The 24647-nt window shown below is 37.2% G+C and overlaps 2 protein-coding genes across 2 annotated transcripts; one reads left to right on the forward strand and one right to left on the reverse strand.

The window, feature by feature from the left end:
- Positions 1 to 6012: 6012 nt before the first annotated feature.
- LOC124255367 (RNA-binding protein PNO1-like) lies at positions 6013 to 10904 on the reverse strand. Its single transcript, XM_046689264.1, has 7 exons — positions 10680 to 10904; positions 9245 to 9394; positions 8961 to 9044; positions 8046 to 8106; positions 6952 to 7069; positions 6509 to 6579; positions 6013 to 6097 (listed from the first exon to the last, which is right to left on the reverse strand). Exons 1-7 carry the CDS (start codon positions 10878 to 10880, stop codon positions 6030 to 6032), a joined length of 753 nt encoding a protein of 250 aa, XP_046545220.1. The 5' UTR covers positions 10881 to 10904; the 3' UTR covers positions 6013 to 6029.
- Positions 10905 to 11025: 121 nt separating this feature from the next.
- LOC124255337 (KICSTOR complex protein kaptin-like) lies at positions 11026 to 20859 on the forward strand. Its single transcript, XM_046689233.1, has 12 exons — positions 11026 to 11257; positions 11976 to 12058; positions 12506 to 12605; positions 12865 to 12919; positions 14606 to 14681; positions 14971 to 15044; positions 15269 to 15378; positions 16589 to 16696; positions 17611 to 17695; positions 18639 to 18774; positions 19801 to 20256; positions 20668 to 20859. Exons 1-12 carry the CDS (start codon positions 11044 to 11046, stop codon positions 20782 to 20784), a joined length of 1614 nt encoding a protein of 537 aa, XP_046545189.1. The 5' UTR covers positions 11026 to 11043; the 3' UTR covers positions 20785 to 20859.
- Positions 20860 to 24647: the final 3788 nt, after the last annotated feature.

The raw sequence follows: 24647 nt of genomic DNA on the forward strand, positions 1-24647 counted from the left end.
CTGTGACACTACACGCCGAAATTGAAAATCATGCTGTTAAATACGGGTATTTTACGGATGGTGCGTTTTGTTGTGATGTTTCAAAACATAAACACCATAGGACTCATAAACAGAGCAAAACCTTTTGTAAAATGAATCACGTTTTAATTCATTGCTACATGAAATTGCTATTTTCATGATGCGTTTGTTTTTGGGAGAGTATAGTTTCAGTGATAAAACCACACTTACGTTTTTTGCTTTAGTGACAATTGATAGTTTGTTTGACTGCAAATGCACAAACAGTCAAACCAATTAGGTATATATAGCTTATATATATTGCATAGTTTGTCAAGAATTCTTAAACATTTATCACCTCATAAATCCAAATGTTTTTCCAGATCAGTCAGTGTCATTATCATTTATGAAAAAGTGGATGTGTTCATTTCTTACCAACTGTTATATTTTGGACTTGTGCCATTTTGTAAGGACCTATGGACAGGTTGATAATGATAGGACTTCAGGTGTCTAACAAATACCACTTTTAGGAATTATAGGCAAGAAACATATTTCACCTGCGATAAAGTGTGTTGTACTTGACGAATTATTTTCTGGCTGAATTTCTTTATTGTGTATCACATCCAACTTATATTCAGGAGATAACATTCGCTTTGTATACTCCTCAAAGGAAGTTCAAGACCACACACTTTGTTTCTGTTACTGTAGTTAAAGAAGATATATTCAATATAAACTTCTTAACATATGTTAATTGTACAAAGTATGCTCATTTACACTCTAGAAAAAAGTGATCAGTGATTTTATTGTCATCTGAAAAGCACCAAACAACTGCTCTAATTCTACAACCTGCAGGTATGCATATCGTAATCCCAGCCTCGGCAGAGCTCAGATTTTGACGTCACAGTATCAAGCCGCCTACCGTTTCACTTTGTTTACACAGAGCATTTATCTGCATAACAATGGAGTGATTTTTTTCATTATACTCAGTGTGAGTTAGATGTAAGATGGTATATTGTTTCATGGCGTTGTCTCAGTCCTTCCCAAAAAGTTCCAGGTGTCATTTCTTCAAAATTCTAAGTGTAAGGACCAATTTAGCGAGGAGAAACTTTTCAGATACAGCATAAATTGTATACATGGTAAATACTCATAACAACATACATAATTAAAGTCAGCAGGAATCATGTAAATAAAGATGTGTTATACAAGGATAATAAGAAATATATTGTACAAGTTTTTGCCCTGAGAACTACTTTTCATAGATAAATGGGTAAAATGGTGTGTGTCAGTTTTATTGGATAAACATTGTTTCACTGGATATATGTTTATCATCAATCATTAGTGATCAGTCAGAGACACATCTGGTGTTTTTCAAGCGAAAAAGCTGTTATAGAGATAGACAGTCAGAATATGGCGTACATTCTTTGGATAAATTATGGAGTGATAGGTATATTTAAGATTAATATTGTCAGTTCAATAATTGTTGTGTTTATTTATTTCTTCGTTTTATGTTTTGTTTTGTGTGTATTATATATGGTAGTCAGTGATATATTGATGGATTTTGGGTCAAGACAAACTGTTCCTATTGTAAGCTAAATACCAGCCACAAAGACCTATCAGTTAAGTATGTTACAACAAATGTTTAAATGGCAGTAATCACTGAACCAACCATCACTAGATACACTAAACAATTAATGCGTAACATTCATTTGTATAAAAAAAACCAAAGTTTGCCTTAATTATAGGCTAATTATTTCGTGAGTGCAACATTTCAGCACAGATTCTTGTATCGTTGTCAAGCAAGAATGAGTACCAAAACAAGAATGAGTACCAAAACATCACACTCACGCAATAGAAGAAGAAGTTATTCATTAAGGTTGTCTATATGGACATAAATACACATGTGAAGAAACTCACAATTATTTCATGATTTCCATGGGAGATTATTTGTGTTGAAAGTAAGTAACAAAAGTATAACATCCAGCCTAAATCAAGTTTCAAAATAGAAAATTGATGGTATAGGTTGCAAGTTATAACTTTGTGTCTTTCCGTAGTGACATCTGATTCTATTTTCTGGTGTTATTGTCCGGTGAAAGCAAGTTATCTACGAAACACTGTACTGAAGAAGGGAGGCAACTCCCACTATGACATTAGGTCATGTGATGCCAAACTCTGCTCATTAACTCTCCATAGTCTCCGGAACATGTTTAGGTTTTTGATGTTTTTGGCTACAAGTGTTCACTTAAGAAAAAACATTCTCCTTCAAGATAATTTCTTTTTACATGCTTTATAAATAATTTGATTTAAGATTTTTACTGTATATTTCCTTTGATCTATCCTGCTATGACAGATTAACTATAGTAATAGGAAAGAATCGGGTGGTCCCTAACTTCTTGTGTGTAGTATACATAATTCTATCAGGTTTGTGGCCAGAGTGCATTGTTTGAAACAAAGCTCGCATTCATAAGACTTCCAAACAGTGTTTATTCCCATGGTTGGCGTAAAGTACTTTCTCAAGTGCCTACATTAAATGAAAATGAAACAGGCATATTGAAGGGAGTGAACAGAAGCAGAAAGCTTGCTGCTATTTTTTTTTTGTTACTTGCCAGTTGTTTACATTGCAGATTGCTTCAGTCAGTTCATAGTTGAAGTGTTCGAAATTTGATGCATCATTATTCCTAAGATTGATGATGTATTCTTTATCTTAAATACGGGTCATTGAAACTTACATATAATGTCCAAGATCTTATCCCTTGACTATGGATACATATTGTGTAGATTTATTGTTGTTTCCAGTTTCAAAATGAATAGCTGATGATGGATCCACTGACTAATTTGGCCTTACAATCAGGCCAGGCTTTTGGGGTTCGTTTTATCTTCAGTCACATGTATAAGTGTTATCTTGAACTTGGTTTCATCTGGTACTGAAGCACTTTGAAATGCTAGAAAAATACTAAATGATCTTCCTGCTGCTATGGATAAATGAGATTCCTTTGAATATGCAAAACGTGTTTGTCTTGTGTCAGCTCTCTCGTGTCATCTCAAGTGTTAATGTGAAGTTGTGAATCATACCCATTGTTTCAACTATTTTTATGTAATGCATCAGAATTATAACAGGTGGACAAACCACATGTATGGCGTTTTCGTTAATTAATAATATTGAACACCTATTATGTAATTACATCAGCGTTTAATGAAGTGTTCATTATTTTAACTGAAAAAGAGTTGCATTTGCATATTTCTAAAGTCTGTTTCAGCTTTCATTTGTCTCCTTTGAATTTGTAATTAAAATATATTAACAATGAAATAGTTCAAACGTCAGGTTAGTCAACTGGTAGCATAGGAACTCTCATGAAAACAGCCGAGAATGAATATGCATCCCCCTTTCTCAAAAATCTGTATCTGCCCCTTGGTAGTTATTTGATATTAATAGCAGCAAATTGTGTTATGTTCTGCTATCAATTAAATGGCAAATAGCCTTTCTCTAAACATTTCCAACACTTTAAAAAAATGTTCTGCAGAAAGACTTGACCTTTGGTGTTCCATCATGTCATGTTGAAACAGAAACAGTTTTGTCTTTGAACAAGATCACAATGAACAAATTATCTTATGCATTGTTTCTGGACCATCACTGCATAAGATTGACAGAACTATACTTTTTATATTGTTGGCACACTAACTGTATCAGCAATGTCCATCTTCAGCCAATTACAAACAGTTTATCGTCATAGTTACCTTGTCTACAAACATGTATAAGGAACTGTATCTTTGTCAGTCACATGTGATAGATAGAAGTGGTACTGGGAATTTGGAATAATGCAACCTTGGTGAATCTGTCACGTAGTATCCATGGTGAAAGGCGAAGAAACCCAGCAATATTTGGGTGTTGTATTGTATGCGTGTTGTTTGTTGTAGCCAAACCATTGCATGTGAAGCAACACTGACATATTCTGTACATCATTTATATATTAAAATTGTGGTGTGCCTCTTTCTAGAAACAAACTACACAACTTGAGCATTTATTTGTTTAATGGATAGTATTTTCTTTAAAACAGATAATTTAGTAATATGAAGAAATATTGAGGTAGCTTTATATTTTGCATCTCATTTTATTCCATGTTCATAAGCTGCTATGTCCTACCTTTTATGTAGACATTAAGCAGCCATGAAACATCCACATCATACTCCCACCCCAATGGTGCTGGGATGAAGACTGTAGCCTTTACTTCTTCCCCTGACCAAAGAGTTGAGTAATTATTTGTTGTAACCATGGTTACCTGAATGAGCTGATATTTGCTCAAAGCACGTCACCCTCTAGTGCGTAAGAATGTATCAGTCTTAAAATGGTTCATTTTGGCATCCATTATTCAAAAACGTGTTGGATGTAATAGGTTTCATTTTTCCTTTCCAACTTAGCAATAGATGCTGTTCTTTTGACTTACATATTAGGTAAACCATTCTGACATCCACCCATTTAATTTCAGCAAAATATTTTTCATATATATGCACAAACAACAGTTAAACTACCCCTATAATCTGTTTTCTAATAATTCTGAGAGACCATTACTGCTGGCAGTTTCTGCTTGCAATATCCCAAAAGATGTATCACCATCAAGCACTCTCTGACTAGAATTGTAACCACTAGATATCGGAAATGATGAAAGTGTTACTTTGCAATATTTTGTCAAACTCCACTCCAACATAACCACTAGAAAATACTTGTATATAAGACTGCATGAATGTATGGACAGACCAAGGTAACTAAATATTAACTGAGCTTTCTGATCAAGGTTTGGTCTTTAAGTACAAATAACAAAACTGACAGTTACCCTCTAGATAAGTAGGAGTACTGTAGTTGTTCAAAGTTTCTAGCCTTCTAAGAAGCAAGGATGGGCAAGTGCTGACAATGTAGCTGGACAATGTATAGTCATGGTAGAGCCACCTCAGGAAGTGTTCCGATTGAGTGGTTTGTGTGTGACGTGAGAGCTTGATAGTTGTATCATGAAGAGTGAGAGAGTGACCATTTTTTGTCAACTATCATGTCAAATAAAACTGTCTAAACAGTTACTCTGATGCTTTGTTATCAATTGGTTATTTTGGACAAGTATGAAACCATGTGTCAGGTATTTTTTGCTTTCAGTTAATTGTAGCTGAAGGTGACATCCTTTTCATTATGTGAGGAGCATTTTTAGGCCAATTTAGCAATATTGAAACAACATCAGCTGAGCGCACTAGAAAGGCTTCATACATTTTACACATGTGGGCCACTGAACATGGGTCATAAAATAACTATAGTCCATTTGGCTCAAAATCGGACCGATGAATTGCAATCTAACTCGAAAACTACTAAACATATAGTACTCGATGAAACACTGATCATAATCAAAACATCAGACCAACTCTGTGATTTGTTTTCAGAATTTATGTCCTAAAAAAAAAAAAGTTGTTTAACAAACTATCATTAAAATCTTGACACAGTTCACTATTTGTTACGAGGGAGGGTGCAAAGAGAGGAACAGCCAGGTGTGCGAGAAAGGATGGGAGACGGCACAGCTCAGGTTAATGAATCAATGACTGGCGGCACGTGCTTCACTTGTGCAGTCCTCCCTCGTAACAAATAGTGAACTGTGTCAAAATTTTAATGATAGTTTGTTAAACAACCTTTTTATTTTTAGGTCATAAATTCTGCAAAAAAAATATAGTTGGTCTGATGTTTTGATTATGATCAGTGTTTCATTGAGTACTACATGTTTCGTTGTTTTCGAGTTAGATTGCAATTCATCAGTCCGATTTTGAGCCAAACGGACAATTTAAACCACTGGGCCATCTAACCAACACATCAACTTTGATGAAACTAAAATGAAAACCACCTTTCATAAAGCTTAAACGGAACTATTTCTGCCTTTTAACATGGATGGAGTAAAGACGTTCCATGTTCCTTTTCACCCAGCAGATTACACTTTCATCTTCACAACAGAATACAGGGTTTTCTGTTACGTTAATCACAACACAAACATCAAATGGCAACAATAATTTATTTAGAACCTCTCTGCTGACCTAGAGGCAACACTCCTCATCTGGCCATATACTTTGGATGGCGGACTCCCTGCAAACAGAAGAAAGGTACAAGCTGTAGATGCCATTCTGATCCATGTCAATGAACTTCATACTAACTAGACTTAGAAATTAGTGGAACTCGAAGCCATGGAACTTTTTTATGGATAATAACCTCTTTACTGTTTGTCATGACAGCTGATGAAAGTAGAAGAAATATGATTCAACTAGAATCACCATTAGACATTAAATACAAACATACTCATATGCAACATGAAATATTCAAAAATATATGTTTTCCCTCCCCAAGATTCTGGGTTTCTGGCATGCCCAAGGGAAGCAACTCTTGAATAATGGCTTGTGTCACCCTGGATGCTAGCAGCACTTGTGGTCCTGTAAACAACAGTGTTGTAGCACTACTTTTAAAACAGTTGAAGAGAGTCTATCTTGAACATGAACTTACCCAATATGAGATTGCATATTGCTCTTCTTGCAACCTGGATATTTTGATAGGAACCAAGGATATTCACTTTCCTGTAGAATAAATACATAGCTGATTAATTAGGAGTAAGACCTACATCACAATATCCTCAGACTTTCGAAAATACAGTCAAGCACTGTTGTGTTTAAGTTGAAGGGACCTACATAACATTTCAAAACAACCCCAAAATAACTTAACATAAATCAACTGACATACATAAAAAATGAATAACACGGAAACACATTTTGCAATTTACATTTTAAAGCCTGCACAATCAATTACACTTTCAATTTACATTTTTAGGGGCAGGAACATCTAATCCAGTTATTCTGGTTAAACCAGGCCCTTTATTTGATTGCTTTGACATGATTTTGGAAAATTTGCGGTGTACCTAAACTTCTTTTGAGTGTTTTGTAAAAACTTACGTATCAGCTAGGACAATCCTAGTTTTTGTGACATTCTCAATTGTGAATTTTGTCTTGCCATTTTTCCCTGCCAGTCTTCCTATAGCCCTGGCAAGATGGTCGCCCTTCAAGGGTTTGACTGAAAACCAAACACATTTAGACATTTAATATGAACCAAGTTGAAGGATGAAACTTTAAGTTGTGAAGAAAACATATCAGACACACATTATACAGGTGTGACCAGTTATGTATCACCTGTGCTTTTACCCATTGCTTGGTTTACAGAGTTCAAGTTCAATGTATGCTAGACTGCCCAATACACTTCATATGATGATATACAACTCACTGTTTTAATCTTACACATTTAATAAATAGCAAGTGAAATGTGTAAGAATTATATATCAATCTGCTGATTTGATGTCTTTATTAAACAAGTGGTGTATTTATTTGCACACAAACATGAAGCAGATGTCTCAAAGTTTTAAGTCTAAATGTACCACCATGTACTTTCAGTCAAAAAACATTACTTCCAGGGCATGATCTTAAAAGGATAACTTCTTAAGATCCAATGATGACCTTGACCTTTGATAGACACAGCACCAACTTACTACCAGACATAGTAGAATTTGTACAAATACTTGCAAACATAAAGTTTCAAATATAAAAGTAACCATGCCCTCAGAAACTGGCAATGACATATCAATGTTTTACAAATGTTGAATCCTGACTTTGACCTTTGACTTATTTTGACATCGCCTTTTGGTACAAATATCTACAGTGAATTCTAAAATGGTGCAAAGGATCTTTTGAAACATAAGAGATGGTGAAAAGAACATGTTGTTGCAGCTATTTCTAAAATCAAATTTTCAGTGACGATATTTCAGAGACACAATTACTGGGATCACTCATACAAATTTTCAGGTCCATAGGCCTTGTGGTTTCAAGAGATGTTGAAAATACAAAAGTTAACAATGGACAGAAAAACAAAGGACAACGCATTAACACATAAGCTCACTTGACTTTCAGTGACAGTCAAATTCAAAGAAATACTATAAGCAGTCTCATTTCACAAGGTTACTGATAACATTTTCTTATTACAATAAACAATATCTTACCATCTGTAACAGAAAATGACTCCAGATATAAATCATCCAGCCTCACAAGAGCTAGGGCATCCTGAAACAATAAGAACAAGTATTAAGACCATCTCAAAACCAGTTTAAGTAAACTTATCCTAGTAGAAGGTCGCGTCAGCTAACCTTTGAGCGACCTATGACCGTCCAATCAAACGCGAGATGGCAAACAGATTTAACCAATCATACAACGGCTACTATTTAGGGTTTGGCGGGACTTACGGTTCCCTTTTAAAATCACCAATGATTAGTTTAATCTTTTCAATTCTTCAGAATTCAGTTTTGAGTTTCTGCATGAAGTGTCTATGGATTTTCTCTTATTAGTATATATTTCCAAAAGATGACATCCTGGAATATTTACGAAAACGCTATTTTCAGCGACTGTTTACGCACTGTTACAGTGACTGTGTATCACACATACAATCATGCGGAAAATCGGAATAGTTCAAGAACAAACGTTTTCGAGATAAAGATTCCAACGGTATGTGCGAATTTTAACTTTCAAGATTTGGAAAGCTGTGTTCTGATTGGTCAATTCAAAAGGTTAGCTGACGCAACCTTCTACTAGAGTTTGTTAGACTCAGTATGGCAGTGTAATGAATAATACTGAGCCTAACTTTACTTAGACTGATATCAAAACATTTGCACATGTCAAACATTAATACTGTACTACATTAGACATGGGCTAATATTAGCATAATCAAACCTACTCCATGTACACATGAAAACAATAGATTATCAACATTACAAATTTCATATTACCTTCATTTAAAGAACAGTGCCCAACAACAAATGTTAACCGATGAAAAGTTATTCATATCTAAAATTAGTTATTGAAATTTATGGTATTTAACAACAAATTCCTTAACAACTGATAAGATATATATGTAAACTTACATCTACTTCAAATCCAAGGGAAAACGCTTTTACAAAGTCAGCTGCTTTCTGAAGTGCACCTATATCTTTTGTTTCCTTGCAAGTCTGTAATATTTGAAACATGACAAAATTCAAACCTATGAGTATGACAAGAACATCCATTATGTTATCATGGTTATCATTCATTTCAATTCAACCAGCATACGAGTAAAAAAGGTTGAAGGACAATACATGGAACTTTAATGTTTTGTTACCAGTGACAAACATGAACCTGAACCCTGTTATTTCCAGTTTGCTATGCTTACCTTTATTTCAACATTTCGCGACCGCAAGTTGAACCTTATCTGTAGATGTAGATGTTCAACAACTGGAGTAAATATTTTCATCCAGTTTTCCTTGAGTGGAGTATATCTGTTTTGTGGGATGGGAATCTTCCTCATTTCTGTAGAACCACCCTGAAATAAATCCATTACAATACATTATGTACTGACTCTACAATCTGTAATTATCTACTAAGATTAACACATAACTAATTCTTTAAAAACAAAGGACATATATATAAATGCTACTATCATTATCTTAACTACCTTACAACAAAAAGCACCTGGGAAGTGCATGCAGAAGTTACATATCTTACACAAGTTGGGTGTACATTTAAGCCTTGTTAACCTGGATGGTACCCTTCCCAGGCATGAACCGGAACATCAAATATGACAGGGGTCGCAATTTTCGCCAGGTAAATCTATGGTGCCTTTATGAAGAGGTCATTACGTGTTAGCTGAATTGCCAAACATCAAATGCTGAAGGGGTACAAGTGGAGAAGAATCACAATATGATTGAATTAATTGAAAAGACTTTATCAGGCACTCTTTTTCAGATTTCACATGTTGCGTGGGTGATCAAACTAAATTTGTAAGCTTAAATAGTAAGAGTTCCTCCCGTTCTCCCATCCCAAATAATATTTATAAGATAATTAATATATACTAAAATTATTAACAAAACTTAACACAACAATTACTAGAGAACTCACAAAAATGAATAAAAGTCCATAACTTAGGTTTAGGGTTGGGTGAACGGAAGGAACTCTTTCCGCTTAAACTAGTTAAAGTTAACTTTGGCTAATGAGTCAACAAAAATTAACCCATGTTCATTTACTAAGTCGTCAGCATTGTTTACCTTTCTGCGCATGTGAGGCTGTAGACATTTTCTAGACAAAACTCGAAACATGACGAAAATGATACAGAGTATCCTCAAAGTGTATGTGTTGGTTATATTCGTGAAAAGTGGTGGTTGATCCATACCCTACCTCACAACTAACATATAGTCTGGCATATAACTAGACAACTCTGCACTACACCAAGGTGTTGGCATTGCTGGAATGCACTTTACCGCACTCTCACTCCTTTTACAATCCTTAGGGTTAGGGTCTAGGGTTAGGGTATTGCACCCTTTACGATCCTGGTTAGGGTTAGTTTTTTAGGTATATGTTTTGGCACCCTTTACGATCCTTAGGGTTAGGGTTAGGGAACGCTAATTAATCTGAAAAAGTGCGCCCGGTAAAGTGCAGTACTCCCGTTTATTTATATGCAAAGGGACAATTTTTATGTAGAGCGACAGCAAGAGCCGACAGTCTCATATAATTACTGCCTGTCAACTGCGCTAAAATGTATGTTACCATGGTAATATTTGTAAAAGGTGTGACATCAAAATTTGCTATGAAGAGCCTGTCAATAGTATTACCATCAATTTATCACTGCTGATAGGAGGAAAACTGGGACGTTTGGCGGCTGATTCCGACGTATCCATAACAGTTTCTTCCTTGGAATCACTTTCAACCATCTTTCGTTTCCTTAATTTTCTTTTCGCTGGTATGAAACTGTCTTCTTGTGGCGTTTGTGATGATTCCATTGAGGAGGTCTGTGATGTTTGTGTTTCTGCCATTTTCACGTGTGTTGTAAGAGGAAGTTGGTTATTGAGCATGCGCCAATTGATGACTATTGAGTCGATTATCCAGACATTTACAATTATTGAAACTGGATAAGTGAATATGACAGGTGCCCGTTGACTTAAAGGGAGAATACTCTGATCTAATTTCAGTAACGGAATGGGTGACAGAGGTTGGAGGTGGACTGATGCCCATTTTTGCAGTCTCCCGTCGCAGACGAATGTTTATGGATTAACAAGAATAACAGACAGTGAAGGAAATAACAAATTATTAGTTGCATCTCTTGATGGAAAGGTTATTGCAGTTGAATATCAGACATTTAACAACAGACTGACACCATGCACCAAAGAAATTCAGTTTACCTACATTCCAGGTATAAAAGAGTTTTTGATATATTTAGATGATTGATACATTGGCTGACTGACAGTTGGCCAACTTAATTGATATACATATTACCTTGAAAACAGATCAATCATTTTTTTAATATTATGTATAGTTTTAGCATTGCCATGGACCCTAAAAAATATAGTGTTCACAGTTAAGACAAGAGTTCAAAGTCTTAGTTCAACCTTTTTTAAAGCCAGTTTAAAAATATCTCATTCCTCATTACATTTTTGAAGACTCACTGTAGAGGAAGGGAGTGTTTTATTCTGAAAGATATTTATGTATTAACTTACATATCCATAAAGATGTACTTGTTTCTTGTCATGCTAATGTATAATGGATCTCTTTCCTACCATGCCATGGCAGCTCGAAGACATTGGGCATAATCTATCGATGGTGTCCACGAGATGGTTCACCATGCTATTAATGGCATGGAATTTTATGAATTGTAGGATTCATATTCATCTCTATTCTGTCATAGCAAAATGACAAACTGACTGACTCTCTAGAATGTAATTAGGATAACAAAGGCATGAATATAAATTCTAGAAACAGAACTGAAAAGATATGCAAAGATGGAATACATAATTGCCTGTTGATGTGGTACTTTGATTTCAAAATATGTTTTCAGCCAAAGTCAAATATTCTACATGGTCTTTTGAAAAATCCATACCAGCATATGATTTCATTTAAGCAATCTATTTAAGGTGATGCTGAAATAGTATCTGTTGATGTCCTGCGGAGATGTCAAGGAAACAATGGAATCATTGTAGGGATTACCTTTTTAAAGGTAGGATTACAATGATATGTACTTGGTGGTCTTGAGAAATGTTTCATTCAGTTCAATCAAAACTTTATTTCCGTACAAAGGCCATCGGGCCCATATACATACAGTTACATAATTTATAACAAACATCAACAATTACAGAGACAAAATGTATGTGAAGAATGGCCATCAGTAAAGTTACAGACAGGCTTTCTGGCATTCACATGAAATAACGTTTTCAGGTCACCATGGTTACTGAATTTATAGTTTTCAGATAGAATCTTCATCAATGTTTTTTTTAATGTTTTATTCAGGTATTTGTTAAAAGGGATCTTGTAACGGTCACCATTGTAAAGTTACATTTTTGTATTCCATTAATAGAAAGTAAAGACAGTGACATTTGTGTGTTTTTTGTAATAGTTCACCATATTTGAATGGTCATATGATTTAACTCATGGGAAATTCTTATAGCTGCAAGAGGATGAGAAGGAATGTAAGCCTGCCTCACAGTTTCTCAACTTGTACTCGGCCAGTGAAGTGGGGGATGAAGCAAACTTGGATACAGTTGCTCGTAAGTTCAATATAACCAAGAAAACAATCGTAATTACAAACATCTTGATGAGTTTCCTATGGTGCACTTGAGAACAAATACTGGTGTTGATAATTATTAGATGGGAGACCCATCGGGTGTTTCTTATTAGAAACAGATTTGCTGCTTATTACTTATTGTACCATTCAGCAGAAGTTAAAGAACAGAAGTTCATTTGAGTAGTATATATTTAGCATGTGATAGCAGTAGTGTCCATACAAATGACAACTTATCTTTTCAGAGGGATGTTTGAGTCTAGAACTGAATTTCATTCCCTACCAGCTGACACACACAGAGTGAGTTCCTTCATGATTGTGGAATGTTAGTAAACAACTAAATCTAATCAATAATGTGAAATATACTATTCACACTTTGCTAAGGATTAAATCATGGATTCAAAAGAAAACTATTATGTGGGGTGAAATTTGGTTTAAATACCTAAGCTTATTGTAAGCATGGATCCTAAAGTAAGGCCAGAAATGCTTGGAAAATGCTTTTTGACTTCAATATCAATATGATGAATTTGACACAAGATAAAAGCACATATATGATGCATGTACGACTACCTAGTTGAAAATTAAAGCTCAGCTGAAACAATACACTTGAGGGGTGACTTCACAGGAGGAAATTTGACATTTAAACAACATTCGTAAATATTCTAAGTACAAACTGTAGTTTTGAAATACAGACTATAATTATTCATATAGCCTTAACTAATTAAATTACATAAATGATTGTAAAAAGTTTGTGTTTTTTTTAACATCTATATGTGAAAAAGATGGAACTGTTGTAGTAGTTAAATTCAAAATAATTATGTGAAAAAGTCTTAATTCAAATCGCATAGATAATCTTGTTCACCCATAGACGTTTCACTTCGTGTATGAGCATTGAACTGGCAACATGCGACTTGATATCTCTGCAAGAACATTTAATTTCAAATTTATACCAGTATGTCATACTGGAGAAACAAAGGGGGAAACCTCTCATCAGCTATGACAGGGTTTACTATAGAATGTGTAAAGCCCTTAATTTGACATATAGTCAGGTTTACAAAGTTGTAAACAAATCAGTTACCTTAGGGGTCATGTCAAAATCAAAAACCAAGTAGGAAACACAAACTGGATAGCTTTGATAAGGGTGTCAATACGCCGTGCAGTTTATAAACTGTATGAACGCAAAATCCCACCGACGTGTGCTAAAATACAAGATGAGATGAAAGATACCATAAATGTTCTGGTGTAATTCCGCTAGAGTCCTCCACCAGCAGTGATACTGACACTTGATATTTTGAGGCGGTCCCTGACATGTACTGCCCATGCATTACATAACGCTGTCACCCTGTCTGCCTGCCAGGTGGGTCACAGTATAGTTTGTTTCTTAGAAGTGTTTCTATCATGGATTTTTTTCTAAGTTTTTCGATATTTTACAAGTAATCATTATGATTAGGGAATGGTACATCGTGATTACTCATATGCCATATTAGGTCGAGGTGGTATGAATGATTATATATGAGTTTTGAATCTGAAATATCAACCATTGTCAAATAGTTGCCAAAAAGCATTTTTCAAGCATTTCTGACCTTACTTTAGGTTTCAGTTTGTCATTGTGGATCCCATACCTGCTATTGTCATGTGTTGTTTATTTGTCAATGACTTGTTCCATGATTTGCAAAATGGTTGATTGGTGCCATGAAAACCATTTTTATGGTTACTTGTGTATCAAGTGCATAAGGTTAGCTTAAAGTGACCATTTGCATAATGAGGGGTTACCATATTATTATTTATCCAGTTTTAAATGGATACAATTTCAAATTATAAATCTACGTTTAAGTAAAGTTGTGAATTTTATGCAAAGTGTGAGTAGTATAGTATTGCTTTCCTTCAAAATATACATACACATATGGTTTTCTGGGTGAGTGACATATATAGCGGGACAGATGTTCTTAATAACATCTTATCTCAATTATATCTCATTTAAACCAGACTTCTAGATGGCAGTTCTAAGGAAATGGTGTTTCTGCTCAGTGGAGGTGACAACAAGATACACATGTACCGAGAGGTAGGTATGAATGATAATGGTACACGAAAGCTATGACCTGCGCTCCCACATAATCCATCCCATACCTTAAAATAGGTATTAGAGGCTTGACACAACCGATTTATCTTTGAAGTGTTTCCCTCAATCTGGACTGCACAAAATCAATGTAGTTATTGACAGGACAGAACATACTAACCAAGTTCTTCATTCTGATAAGTTTTAGTTGCTGTTATTTTTTCTATGATTTTAAGGACAGTACATACTTGAGTCACTAACATTGTTAAAACCAGACTTCAATGTATTGTTTTAGTCTTTCAAGTCACATGGATTTCAAGAAACACCATCTGAAGAATTCTTTCCAGAGTTTAAAAATATTCCTAGCAGGTCAGTATATTCAAAATAGCATGTCACTTGATAAGGTTTTCCTTATATCAAATTGCTCACCTTATGCGTATACATATGTTCATTTCATCAGACATTTAGCTTGCTCAGCTTTTCACTTCATATCAAGTACTACATTGCAGCATGCTTACTGTCTTATTGGAACTTTCTCTGATCTCTTTGACAAATGTTTGTGTTGTTGCAAGTGAAGTGTTATGGTGTTGCAGTGTCCTGCAGCTGAATATTGGTTACCTAGACAACTACGAGAGACGGCTGACTGTGATGGGACATCAGAATGGCCTTGTCCAAGTTGCCTATGTCAATGTTGCAGCCAAAGGTATGTTAACTTGTTGGAATTTTTATATTACAGCCAAAGGTAAGTAAATCTGTAAATATTCCAGTGTTACTGTCAAAGGTAGGTAACTCTGTCAGCATCCAAGTAGGTCAGCCAAAGGTAGGTTAGTATGTGTCATAGGCCATAGCAAGACTTTAGTCTACATCAGTACCTTGATCTTTTCCAATGATTCATTTACATGAACATTTTGATTGTCAGTTCTCTTTGTACCTATTTCCACTAAAGTTACAGCCTCTTGTGTGATAATCACTACAGAGGGTACAATAATTTGTAAGCAACATAGGGCTTCAGGCATTTTCCCTGTTAGTAATTTGTCTGAAACAGTCATATCTTAGGGTATAAAACATGTCGTTATGCATGCTTGTTATTAAGAACGGTTTTACCAGCCTCTAGTTGCTTGGCCTGCAGAGTTCTGTCCCTTAGGTGCAAGGGTCCACTGATCACACACTTCCTCCTGTCACTGACATGTTGTGATGACCTGTGAGTGAGTGAGTTATTATTTAACGTCACATCGGCAATATTTCAGCCATATCGTGACGAGTGTGATGACCTGTGAATATACTATGCAGAATATACCACAATCATGCCAGAATCATTCTTCTGACACTTGCAATCATCGAGTGACTTTCTGTGCACAGTTGTGCAGCCATGTCAGAATCCTGTGTTTGATCCCACATTCTCTGTGATTGAATCTTGTTTTGTCAGAACCATGCCTGTAGTTAGTTCACCCAAGTGGATAGCATCTAATACCTCCATATCTTAGTGAGTGAGTGAGTTTAGTTTTACGCCGCACTCAGCAATATTCCAGCTATATGGCGGCGGTCTGTAAATAATCAAGTCTGGACCAGACAATCCAGTGATCAACAGCATGAGCATCGATCTGCACAATTGGGATACAATGACATGTGTCAACCAAGTCAGCGAGCCTGACCACCCGATCCTGTTAGTCGCCTCTTATGACAAGCATGGGTTACTGAAGGCCAATATTCTAACCGGACCTTCACGGGTCTCCATATCTTAGGATTAAGCTGGCATGCAGTAATATACTGAAAGACCACTCACTTATGAACAAACAAAAGAACATGTCTCCTATATGTGTTATAACTATATGTGTTATAGTTATGTTTTTCTGGATAAGTTTAAAATGATATTTTTACTCTAATAATACATTTTTCACTCATTTGTTTGTCAGAGGTGCTTTATTCCTGGTCAACAGAGCATGACAGCCCTATCACCAGTATCAGGGTCTTCACAGCCAAGAACCATGTAGCTTGTCCATCCTTCCTTGACTTCTTCAATGGTACTATTTGCAATGGTTTTTATTTTCACTCACGTATTGAGTGGGGCACAGGGTAGCCAAACAGTGTTTGACTAACATGGTTACAGAATGGGTGTATTTATTCACATGGGTATAGTTTTTTCGGTCCATTGTTGGTGTCTTTTGGAATGGTAAATCTTCTTAACACAGTGAATGTATTCATCGACTCAATCAAGGCCTATCAGTTGTGGACCACCTCCGTGGTGTAGTGGTTAGAGTGTCCGCCCAGAGAGCGGAAGGTCGCAGATTCGATCCCCTACCGCGTCATACCAAAAGACGTTAAAATATGGTACTTGTTGGTCCCTGCCTGGCGATCAGCATTAATGGGTACAACAAGGACTGGTCGGCTCGGAGTCAGTATAATGTGTCTGAGTGGGGTATTCATGCTTCACTGCGGCTTGGTATCTCAGTGGGCTAGCACTATAAAACCAGCTTAAGTCTGGGCTAGAACAAGCAGCCGCACATACACATACACACGCATGCACGTCATCATATGAGCGAAATATTCTCAATCACGACGTTAAACCCAATTTCACCTCACCTCACCGTTTAATTGTAATGTCAGTGTACACTTTCGGTGACAGGGGATGCAGCTTCAGGATTCATTTGTTTAAGCTCAACAACTCACACTTTGGCTGGGAATAATCTTCCTCTAGGTGAATCTCTACTTTCTATAGAGTAAACTACTGTGATAACAAACTCAAAGGGACCACTTATTTTGTTATTACCATAGTCTGTTAGATGGAAGTACGTATTTAAACTAATATATGCAGCAAGTAACTACAAATGAAAACACCGCACATTGTTGTATATGTTACATGCATGTCCATTATAAATGTAGTTTACTGTATTTCATTATTTATTTGTTGAGATGCATTTGTTTCATCTGTCATCAGAAGAAAGTACACGTGAAGAAGAAGAAAAGTTGGCCAACTTCAACCTGTTGGTTACCAGTGCTCTTGAGCCTGCAGTTGTGTACAGGTAGGTAAGGCTCATCAGTCCTCAACAGGGGTGCTCAGTGTCAATGAGTTTGGTAAAATACCTCATCAAACATTATTTTACATACCATATTTGCCACGATATATGCCCAGGGAGTTAGAATATTGATAATGTGTGAGCGAGTGAGTTTAGTTTTATGCCACACTCAGCAATATTCCAGCTATATGGCGGCGGTCTGTAGATAATCAAGTTTGAACCAGACAATCCAGTGATCAACAGCATGAGCACCGATCTATGCAATGGGGATACAATGACGTGTCAACCAAGTCATCGAGCCTGACCACCCAATCCCGTTAGTCACCTTTTACGACAAGCATGGGTTACTGAAGATCAATTCTAACACGGATCTTCAAGGGTCAAATATTGATAAGGGGGGACACTTATTAAAAGCATTCATCAGTCAAATTTGTCAGTGATCATATGTTAGTGAACAATCTTGGACATCAAAGATACTAAAATGTATTTGATAATATTTACCTGGAAATTATGTTAACCTTATTTAATCACTGAAAATTGGTCCCCAGCAACCTGTGCTGGTCTTGATAGGCAACAAGATGGATTGGGTCATCAGGCTCCAGGACATGTGCCAGGATGGCGCCTCATGATACCCTGATGGTGTGGATATCTGTACCCAATGTCAATCACTGGATTGTTTGGTCCAGAATTGATTCATTATGGGCCACCATTGTATAGCTGGAATGATGCATTGTTAAACCACTCACACTTGCACGTACATGTATTGCCTTTGTTATGTATAGCAGATTACAGATTAAATCAAGAGAAGTTAGCTCTTCATATCAGTGGATGTATTCTTTGTTAAAGTAGGCAAACATTTCAGTCATTGCAGTGAACAAAATTCCTCTCTGCTTGTATCCAAGAAACAGCAAATCTCACACCATTAAATCAGGAATAACATCAATTTCAGGAATATCCTGATCACTGGGTTCGAGGACATGTTATCACTCCCCAACAGTGAGAAGTTTGACAGCACACTCTGCTCCTGTGTGGTGGACATAGACTTCGACGGGGAGAATGAGCTGCTTGTTGGAACCTATGGCCAGGTAGGTTAAAGCCACTCAGAATACAGCCATGACAAAAGTATCATGTTCAGGTGATAGTGTTTTAGTCTATCAGCTGCTGTTTCGACTACCTTTTGCAGTCAGTTTTTTCGGAATTATAGCACAGGTAGTGCACTTATCTAAGACAACACACTTGACTGTGGATTCAAATATTCGTTTGCTCTTTTTATGTTTCTCTTTTTATGTGGTGTCAGCACCACACTTATGCTTTAGAGTTTTACCCGAGAGATAAATGTCACAGACCTGCGACACATTGGTCTTATTTCTACTAAGCATCCATGAAGATGGGTGTGACAATTGGTCTTCGGCAACCCACGCTTGTTGTCTTCGGCAACCCACGCAGGGGTGAAAATAACCCATTGCCCGACGTCCGAGTCCAGTGCTTTTTTCTGTCGGGCAAGCAAATTTGTATATCACGTTGTACCGGTGTCCAGTTGACTTTCCAATGTTAATAATGTTGTTTATTTAAAAAATGAACAAGAAAACGGCCGGTATATTTGAAATATGATCAGGGCAAGTGATTTTACATGTGCCAATGTACCGGAGTACACTAGCAATTTTAAAGTTATTTCCACCCCTGCCACGCTTGTTATAAGAGGCAACTCACGGCATTGTGTGGTCAGACTTGCTGAATTGGTTCACGTCATCATATCCCATTTGTGTAGATCAATGCTCATGCTGTTGATCACTGAATTGTCTGGACCAGATAACCAATTAGAGGAACTTAACAAACAGAGGCACGGAACAAATTATTTACTGAATGTCGGCATATGGCTGGAATATTGCTGAGTATGGTGATAAACAACAAACAAAACAACATTAAGGTGACATATGATATAACTGGAATACTGGTCAGTTTAGTTTTAACACAACTCTTTCACTATCTTTTAGCAAGTCTTAAAAGTGGAGGTGTTAGCTGATGTTTGGATGACCCTACATATATATCATGAGTAAAGTATTCTACGGCCAGAATATATTCTCTGTCAACTTTCTGTTAAACAATTACAGGAACTTCTAGCATACAAGTATTTTGAAGAAAATCAGCACTTTGACACTGACAGAAAATACAGCCAATCTGATACCACTAAAGCTGGGAGCAGCCAATCAAATACTCCAACACATACGTCATCAACACCAGAGAGAACTCTTAACCAATTAGAGGAACTGAACAAACAGAGGCACAGATCAGATGAATCTAACTCACAGCCAACCCATGTAAAGGATGCACAGCCAACAAGGAAGGCAAAGTCACAGGAGGATCTGTTTCTGCCAGTCCATGGTGTAAAGGAAGAACAGGATCAGCTGCAAGATGACATCCAGCCTCCATTTAACCCTGCAGGTTTCCAGTTACTATGGCAACGGAGTTTCCCCGGGCCTGTGGTTGGGTTGGATAGACTGGACATCATGGGGGACGGCATGGACGACCTTGTGGTGGTCACCCTGAAAGGGATGCATATACTACAGGTAGGTGTCTGTAGATATTATTGTATTAGCAAAATAGCATTGTAACAATTGTGAACTGTAGTACATGCCAGTAGATATCTGTTGTATTGGCCAGAGCATTGCATAAGTAAATGTTTCAAAGTGATACGATGTTGTTTTCATACCCTGGAAAAAAGTTTGATGAAAGCGTAACCCATAGATAAGCTGATCCCCTTCTTCAGACTGCTTTTTTTTGTCCTCAAAATTTGGCTTATCTACAGTAATATATGGTATCTGTTTTGAAAAGTAAAGTATTAAGACCATCATAAACGATTACAAGTAGTCTTAGTAAAGAACCCCTGGTGATGTGAAATTCTTCTACTGTGTGCTCAGTACTCAGTCTTTTTCCTGTTTTTGACAGATTTGAAATAGGTCAATTGTAACATGTTGTAGCCTGATCTTGGGGAAGTGGCGGAGGTGTGTCGGGAACGACTGCGTGGTTTGTGTGACTCCAGCTCTGAACCTGACGATGCTTATCACAACCTACAAAAGGAGACTTTCGGGAGATGACAGTGACTGCCTGGAAGCTTTCAACAAGTTTTTCTTTTTGTTTAACAATTTGTAAATAAATCATCAACTGTCAAATCTAAGACAATGTATTGTTACTTGCCAAGAACATTGTTATGCTGACAAATGTGGATCTTTCTAAGTCATGTGGGGCAGTGGGGTAGCCAAGTGGTTAAAGCGTTGGCTCGTCACGCCGAAGACCCGGGTTCGATTCCCCACATGAGCACAATGTGTGAAGCCCATTTCTGGTGTCCCCCACTGTGATATTGCTGGAATATTGCTAAAAGCTGTGTAAAACTAAACTCAGTCAGTCAGTCTTAGCCATGTTTATGTTATGTCTGTGAGAAATGTTTTGTGTAAGTATTCATACATGTAGAAACATGTAAATGTGTGTACATACAGTGAAAATTATGATTAGAAGTTAAATTAACACATCTCACAATATGCTGTCTGTATATATCTACATGTGAGTTTGGGTTTTACAGTAACGGGATCAGGTGGTCAGCTTCACTGACTTGGTTGACATGTCATTGGTTCCCAGTTGCACAGATCGATGCTCATGCTGTTGATCACCTGAATTGTCTGGTCCAGATGCGACTATTTACAGACCACCGCCATATAGCCGGAATATTGCTGAGTGCGGCGTAAAACTAAACTCACTCACTCACTCACAGCTATTAACAAATCTGGTTACAGTAAAGCAACATGTAAGAAGACATCTTAATCATGAATGTTTACAAACTTTCCTGATGAAAGAGATTGAAGATAATGTAAGCATAGATGTGTGTTACCCTGCTCCCTAGCAGACTCATGGCAACAAGAGAGTGAATAAAACAAACTACTTCCCTACCACCATATGCACAAGGTGATTCGAAGAGAAGATATTTCATCAAAGACATTGTTGAACACATATATGAGTATCAAACCAGATACCTTTATGAAACATCAATGCAGTGCAAAAACATGGTAAATATCAAACTAGCATACAAAATACTGTTTCCCTAAGAACAAACATTTAAAAATATAGAGAGATATACATACTGTAAATTATGAGCACCATAACTGAAATACTGTTCAGGTTCTGTTTCTTATTCACAAACAACAGAAGAATTCAAGCCACTCCTTTTTGTGTACTGTTTTCTGAGTTCCTTATCCTTGAAGTGTCATGCTGTTGATCACTGGATTGTCTGGTGCAGACTTGATTATTTACATACCAACGCCATATAGCTGGAATATTGCTGAGTGGGGTGTTAAACAACAAACCAACCAACTACAATACCCCTTGTAGTGGATGAAAGACATTCATTGAACACTTTGTTTTGAACTACTCAGTAAGGTGTCTAGCTCCATTCATCCTGAATCTGCTTTGTGTATGGAAGACATCTTGATTGACTTTATTTCTTCTCTGAAGGGGCAGTGGGGTAGCCTAGTGGTTAAAGCGTTCCCTCTTCACGCGGAAGACCCAGGTTCGATTCCCCGCATGGGTACAATGTGTGAAGCCCATCTCTGGTGTCCGCCACCGTGATATTGCTGGAATAATGCTAAAAGCAGCGTAAAACCATACTCACTCACTCACTCTTCTCTGAAAGCTCTTGGTAAGTTGAAAGGGTGTTTTCCATTTGTGCTCCAGACGGATCTTTATGATGGCGGTGTCTCCAGCTGCTCGTATAAACCAGGCCTCTCAGACATATCTACATGAAGTTCCACTGGCGTGACTGATTTGTGTTTGAACCAGTAATTATCAGCTTCATCGTTTTTTTAATCTTTAATTTGCTGTGGTACATCGTCTCCAAACAAATTCTCAATCAATGTTGTATTGTGAGCAAACAAAGGCTTATACTCACGGCAATGTGTTTTGAAATACATGTAATTCAAACACTTCCTGACCTTACAACTTTCCAAGGGCTTCTACACATATCTTTACATGGTACCACCCTGCAGGGAATACTCAAGTGCATGTCAAGTGTGCATGAGATTGAGGAATGTTGAATGAAAAAGTGCATGTTGTTAATTGTGTAAATGTTGATGTAAATAAATACACAGATCTACAAGTGATCCCCACTGTCATCTGTTTACTTTGCAGCCTATCAGCTATGTAATCGGCTCTTTAATGTATACTGTGTATAGGATAGGGTTACCTAGCGCGACGTGTTGGGTTGCATCTCCGCGGTATCAGCGCTTGTAGCACAATTAATACGGTATTGTAACTATATACGTACAGCCACATTCACGCTTTCTTATAGATGTCACCTCCACACTGTGACCCTTTTCCAACTTCCCACGTCAATCATGTAAACAGGTACTCTTCCAGGGCTATACAGGTTAATCACGTAACAGGTCTTCATAACATACTTCATCCGGTTATGTAAGCCGTCCAAACAAGAAGGCCAGTGGGCGGTCTCTTTGCAGGACATACTCCACCGGTGAGGACATATGACGGATGATTAACCCCGAATCCCGGCTTTATAATTATATATATACCAGTTGGGGGTATTTTGCGATATTGGTTTATGTTCCCTTATTATTACCCTCGATAGTATGTTACTGTATTGCGTGTACCTCAGTATACAACTTTGTAGTGGTTTATTCGCTTGCAAGGGGTGAATCTACATTGTTTATGGCTCCATTTGGATTTATTTTTTATTTTGTAGACGTATATATAAATCCTGAATGCTGGCCTTTATTTTTAAACACGATACCTATAATTCCGAACGTTCTTTTCTATACCAATCCCAGTCGGTAGTGTTTGTTCAAATTACCTGTTTAACTATATATTGTCATTACTGGTTTCATAATTTTATCTATGTGTGATATCTTCTCTTTCTATGGGTACAATGTGTGAAGCCCATTTCTGGTGTTCCCCGCCGTGATATTGCTGAATATTGCTAAAAGCGGCGTAAAACCCAACTCACTCACTATTCCCGTTCTGTAAAAGTCGTCTTACGCAGTGCCATGATGTATGGAATGTGGGGTTAGTGAGTGAGTTTAGTTTTACGTCGCCCTCAGCAATATTCCAGTCATAAGGCGGCGGTCTGTAAATAATCGAGTCTGGACCAGACAATCCAGTGATCAACAGCATGAGCATCGATCTACGCAATCGGGATACGATGACATGTGTCAACCCAGTCAGCGAGGCTGACCAGCTTATACCGTTAGTCGCCTTTAACGACAGGGCGTGTTATACCAGTACCCGTAAGTCACTGTTACACGCAACATTACCATCCGTTACGTTTGTTTCAAAGCTATTAACATGGGTACAATGTGTGAAGCCCATTTCTGGTGTCCCCCGCCGTGATATTGCTGGAATATTGCTAAAAGCGGCGTTAAACTAAACTCGCTCACTCACTCACTCAAAGCTATTATTTTCACCAGCAGTCAAGGTGAGCATATGCGAACACTTTATGGTTCATTGTTTTCTGAAAGCCATATGTCGGTATACTGACATCCCCTTGTCTCAGATGTAAGGAGAAGGCCTAAAAGGTGACTCACTTTTGTCCAACCATTTTGACTTAGTCAACAAACTACGTCTCACTACTCCTAAAGGGGTGTGCAACAGATGTGTACCCCAGGCACTTTTCTGCATACAGAAACGTACCTTTATCAAAATCAGAATACAGAAACACACCCTTGGACGAGTGCATTCCGCATTGTGCCGCGGAGTTGTCATACTAGCTGTTGTATAAAATGCATTTGATTGCGTTATATAAGAAACAAGAATACACAGTATCGAATTTTTCGCGAGGTACAATGCCACTCGCGATCAGGTACACGGGAACGACTTTTAAGACGGCTTCGTTTTTTGGTTACGAGTATGGACTCGTCCCCCGTTTAGAGTACCGGGTACGTTTCTGTATTTTGACTTTGTT

The sequence above is a fragment of the Haliotis rubra genome, unplaced genomic scaffold, assembly GCF_003918875.1.
Source record: "Haliotis rubra isolate DU_JTF1 unplaced genomic scaffold, ASM391887v1 Scf6, whole genome shotgun sequence".
Lineage (NCBI taxonomy): Eukaryota > Metazoa > Mollusca > Gastropoda > Lepetellida > Haliotidae > Haliotis > Haliotis rubra.

Bases quoted from the DNA above. Each gene is read 5' to 3' on its own strand.
- LOC124255337 (XM_046689233.1), top strand. From the start codon at position 11,044: ATGGGTGACAGAGGTTGGAGGTGGACTGATGCCCATTTTTGCAGTCTC. The intron at 12,059-12,505 runs GTAGGATTACAA...AAATTCTTATAG, and splicing joins TAGGGATTACCTTTTTAAAG to CTGCAAGAGGATGAGAAGGA. The intron at 18,775-19,800 runs GTAGGTTAAAGC...AAACAATTACAG, and splicing joins TTGTTGGAACCTATGGCCAG to GAACTTCTAGCATACAAGTA.
- LOC124255367 (XM_046689264.1), bottom strand. From the start codon at position 10,880: ATGGCAGAAACACAAACATCACAGACCTCCTCAATGGAATCATCACAA. The intron at 9,045-9,244 runs GTAAGCATAGCA...CAAATATTACAG, and splicing joins CGCGAAATGTTGAAATAAAG to ACTTGCAAGGAAACAAAAGA. The intron at 8,107-8,960 runs GTAAGTTTACAT...TTATTGTTTCAG, and splicing joins CCCTTGGATTTGAAGTAGAT to GATGCCCTAGCTCTTGTGAG.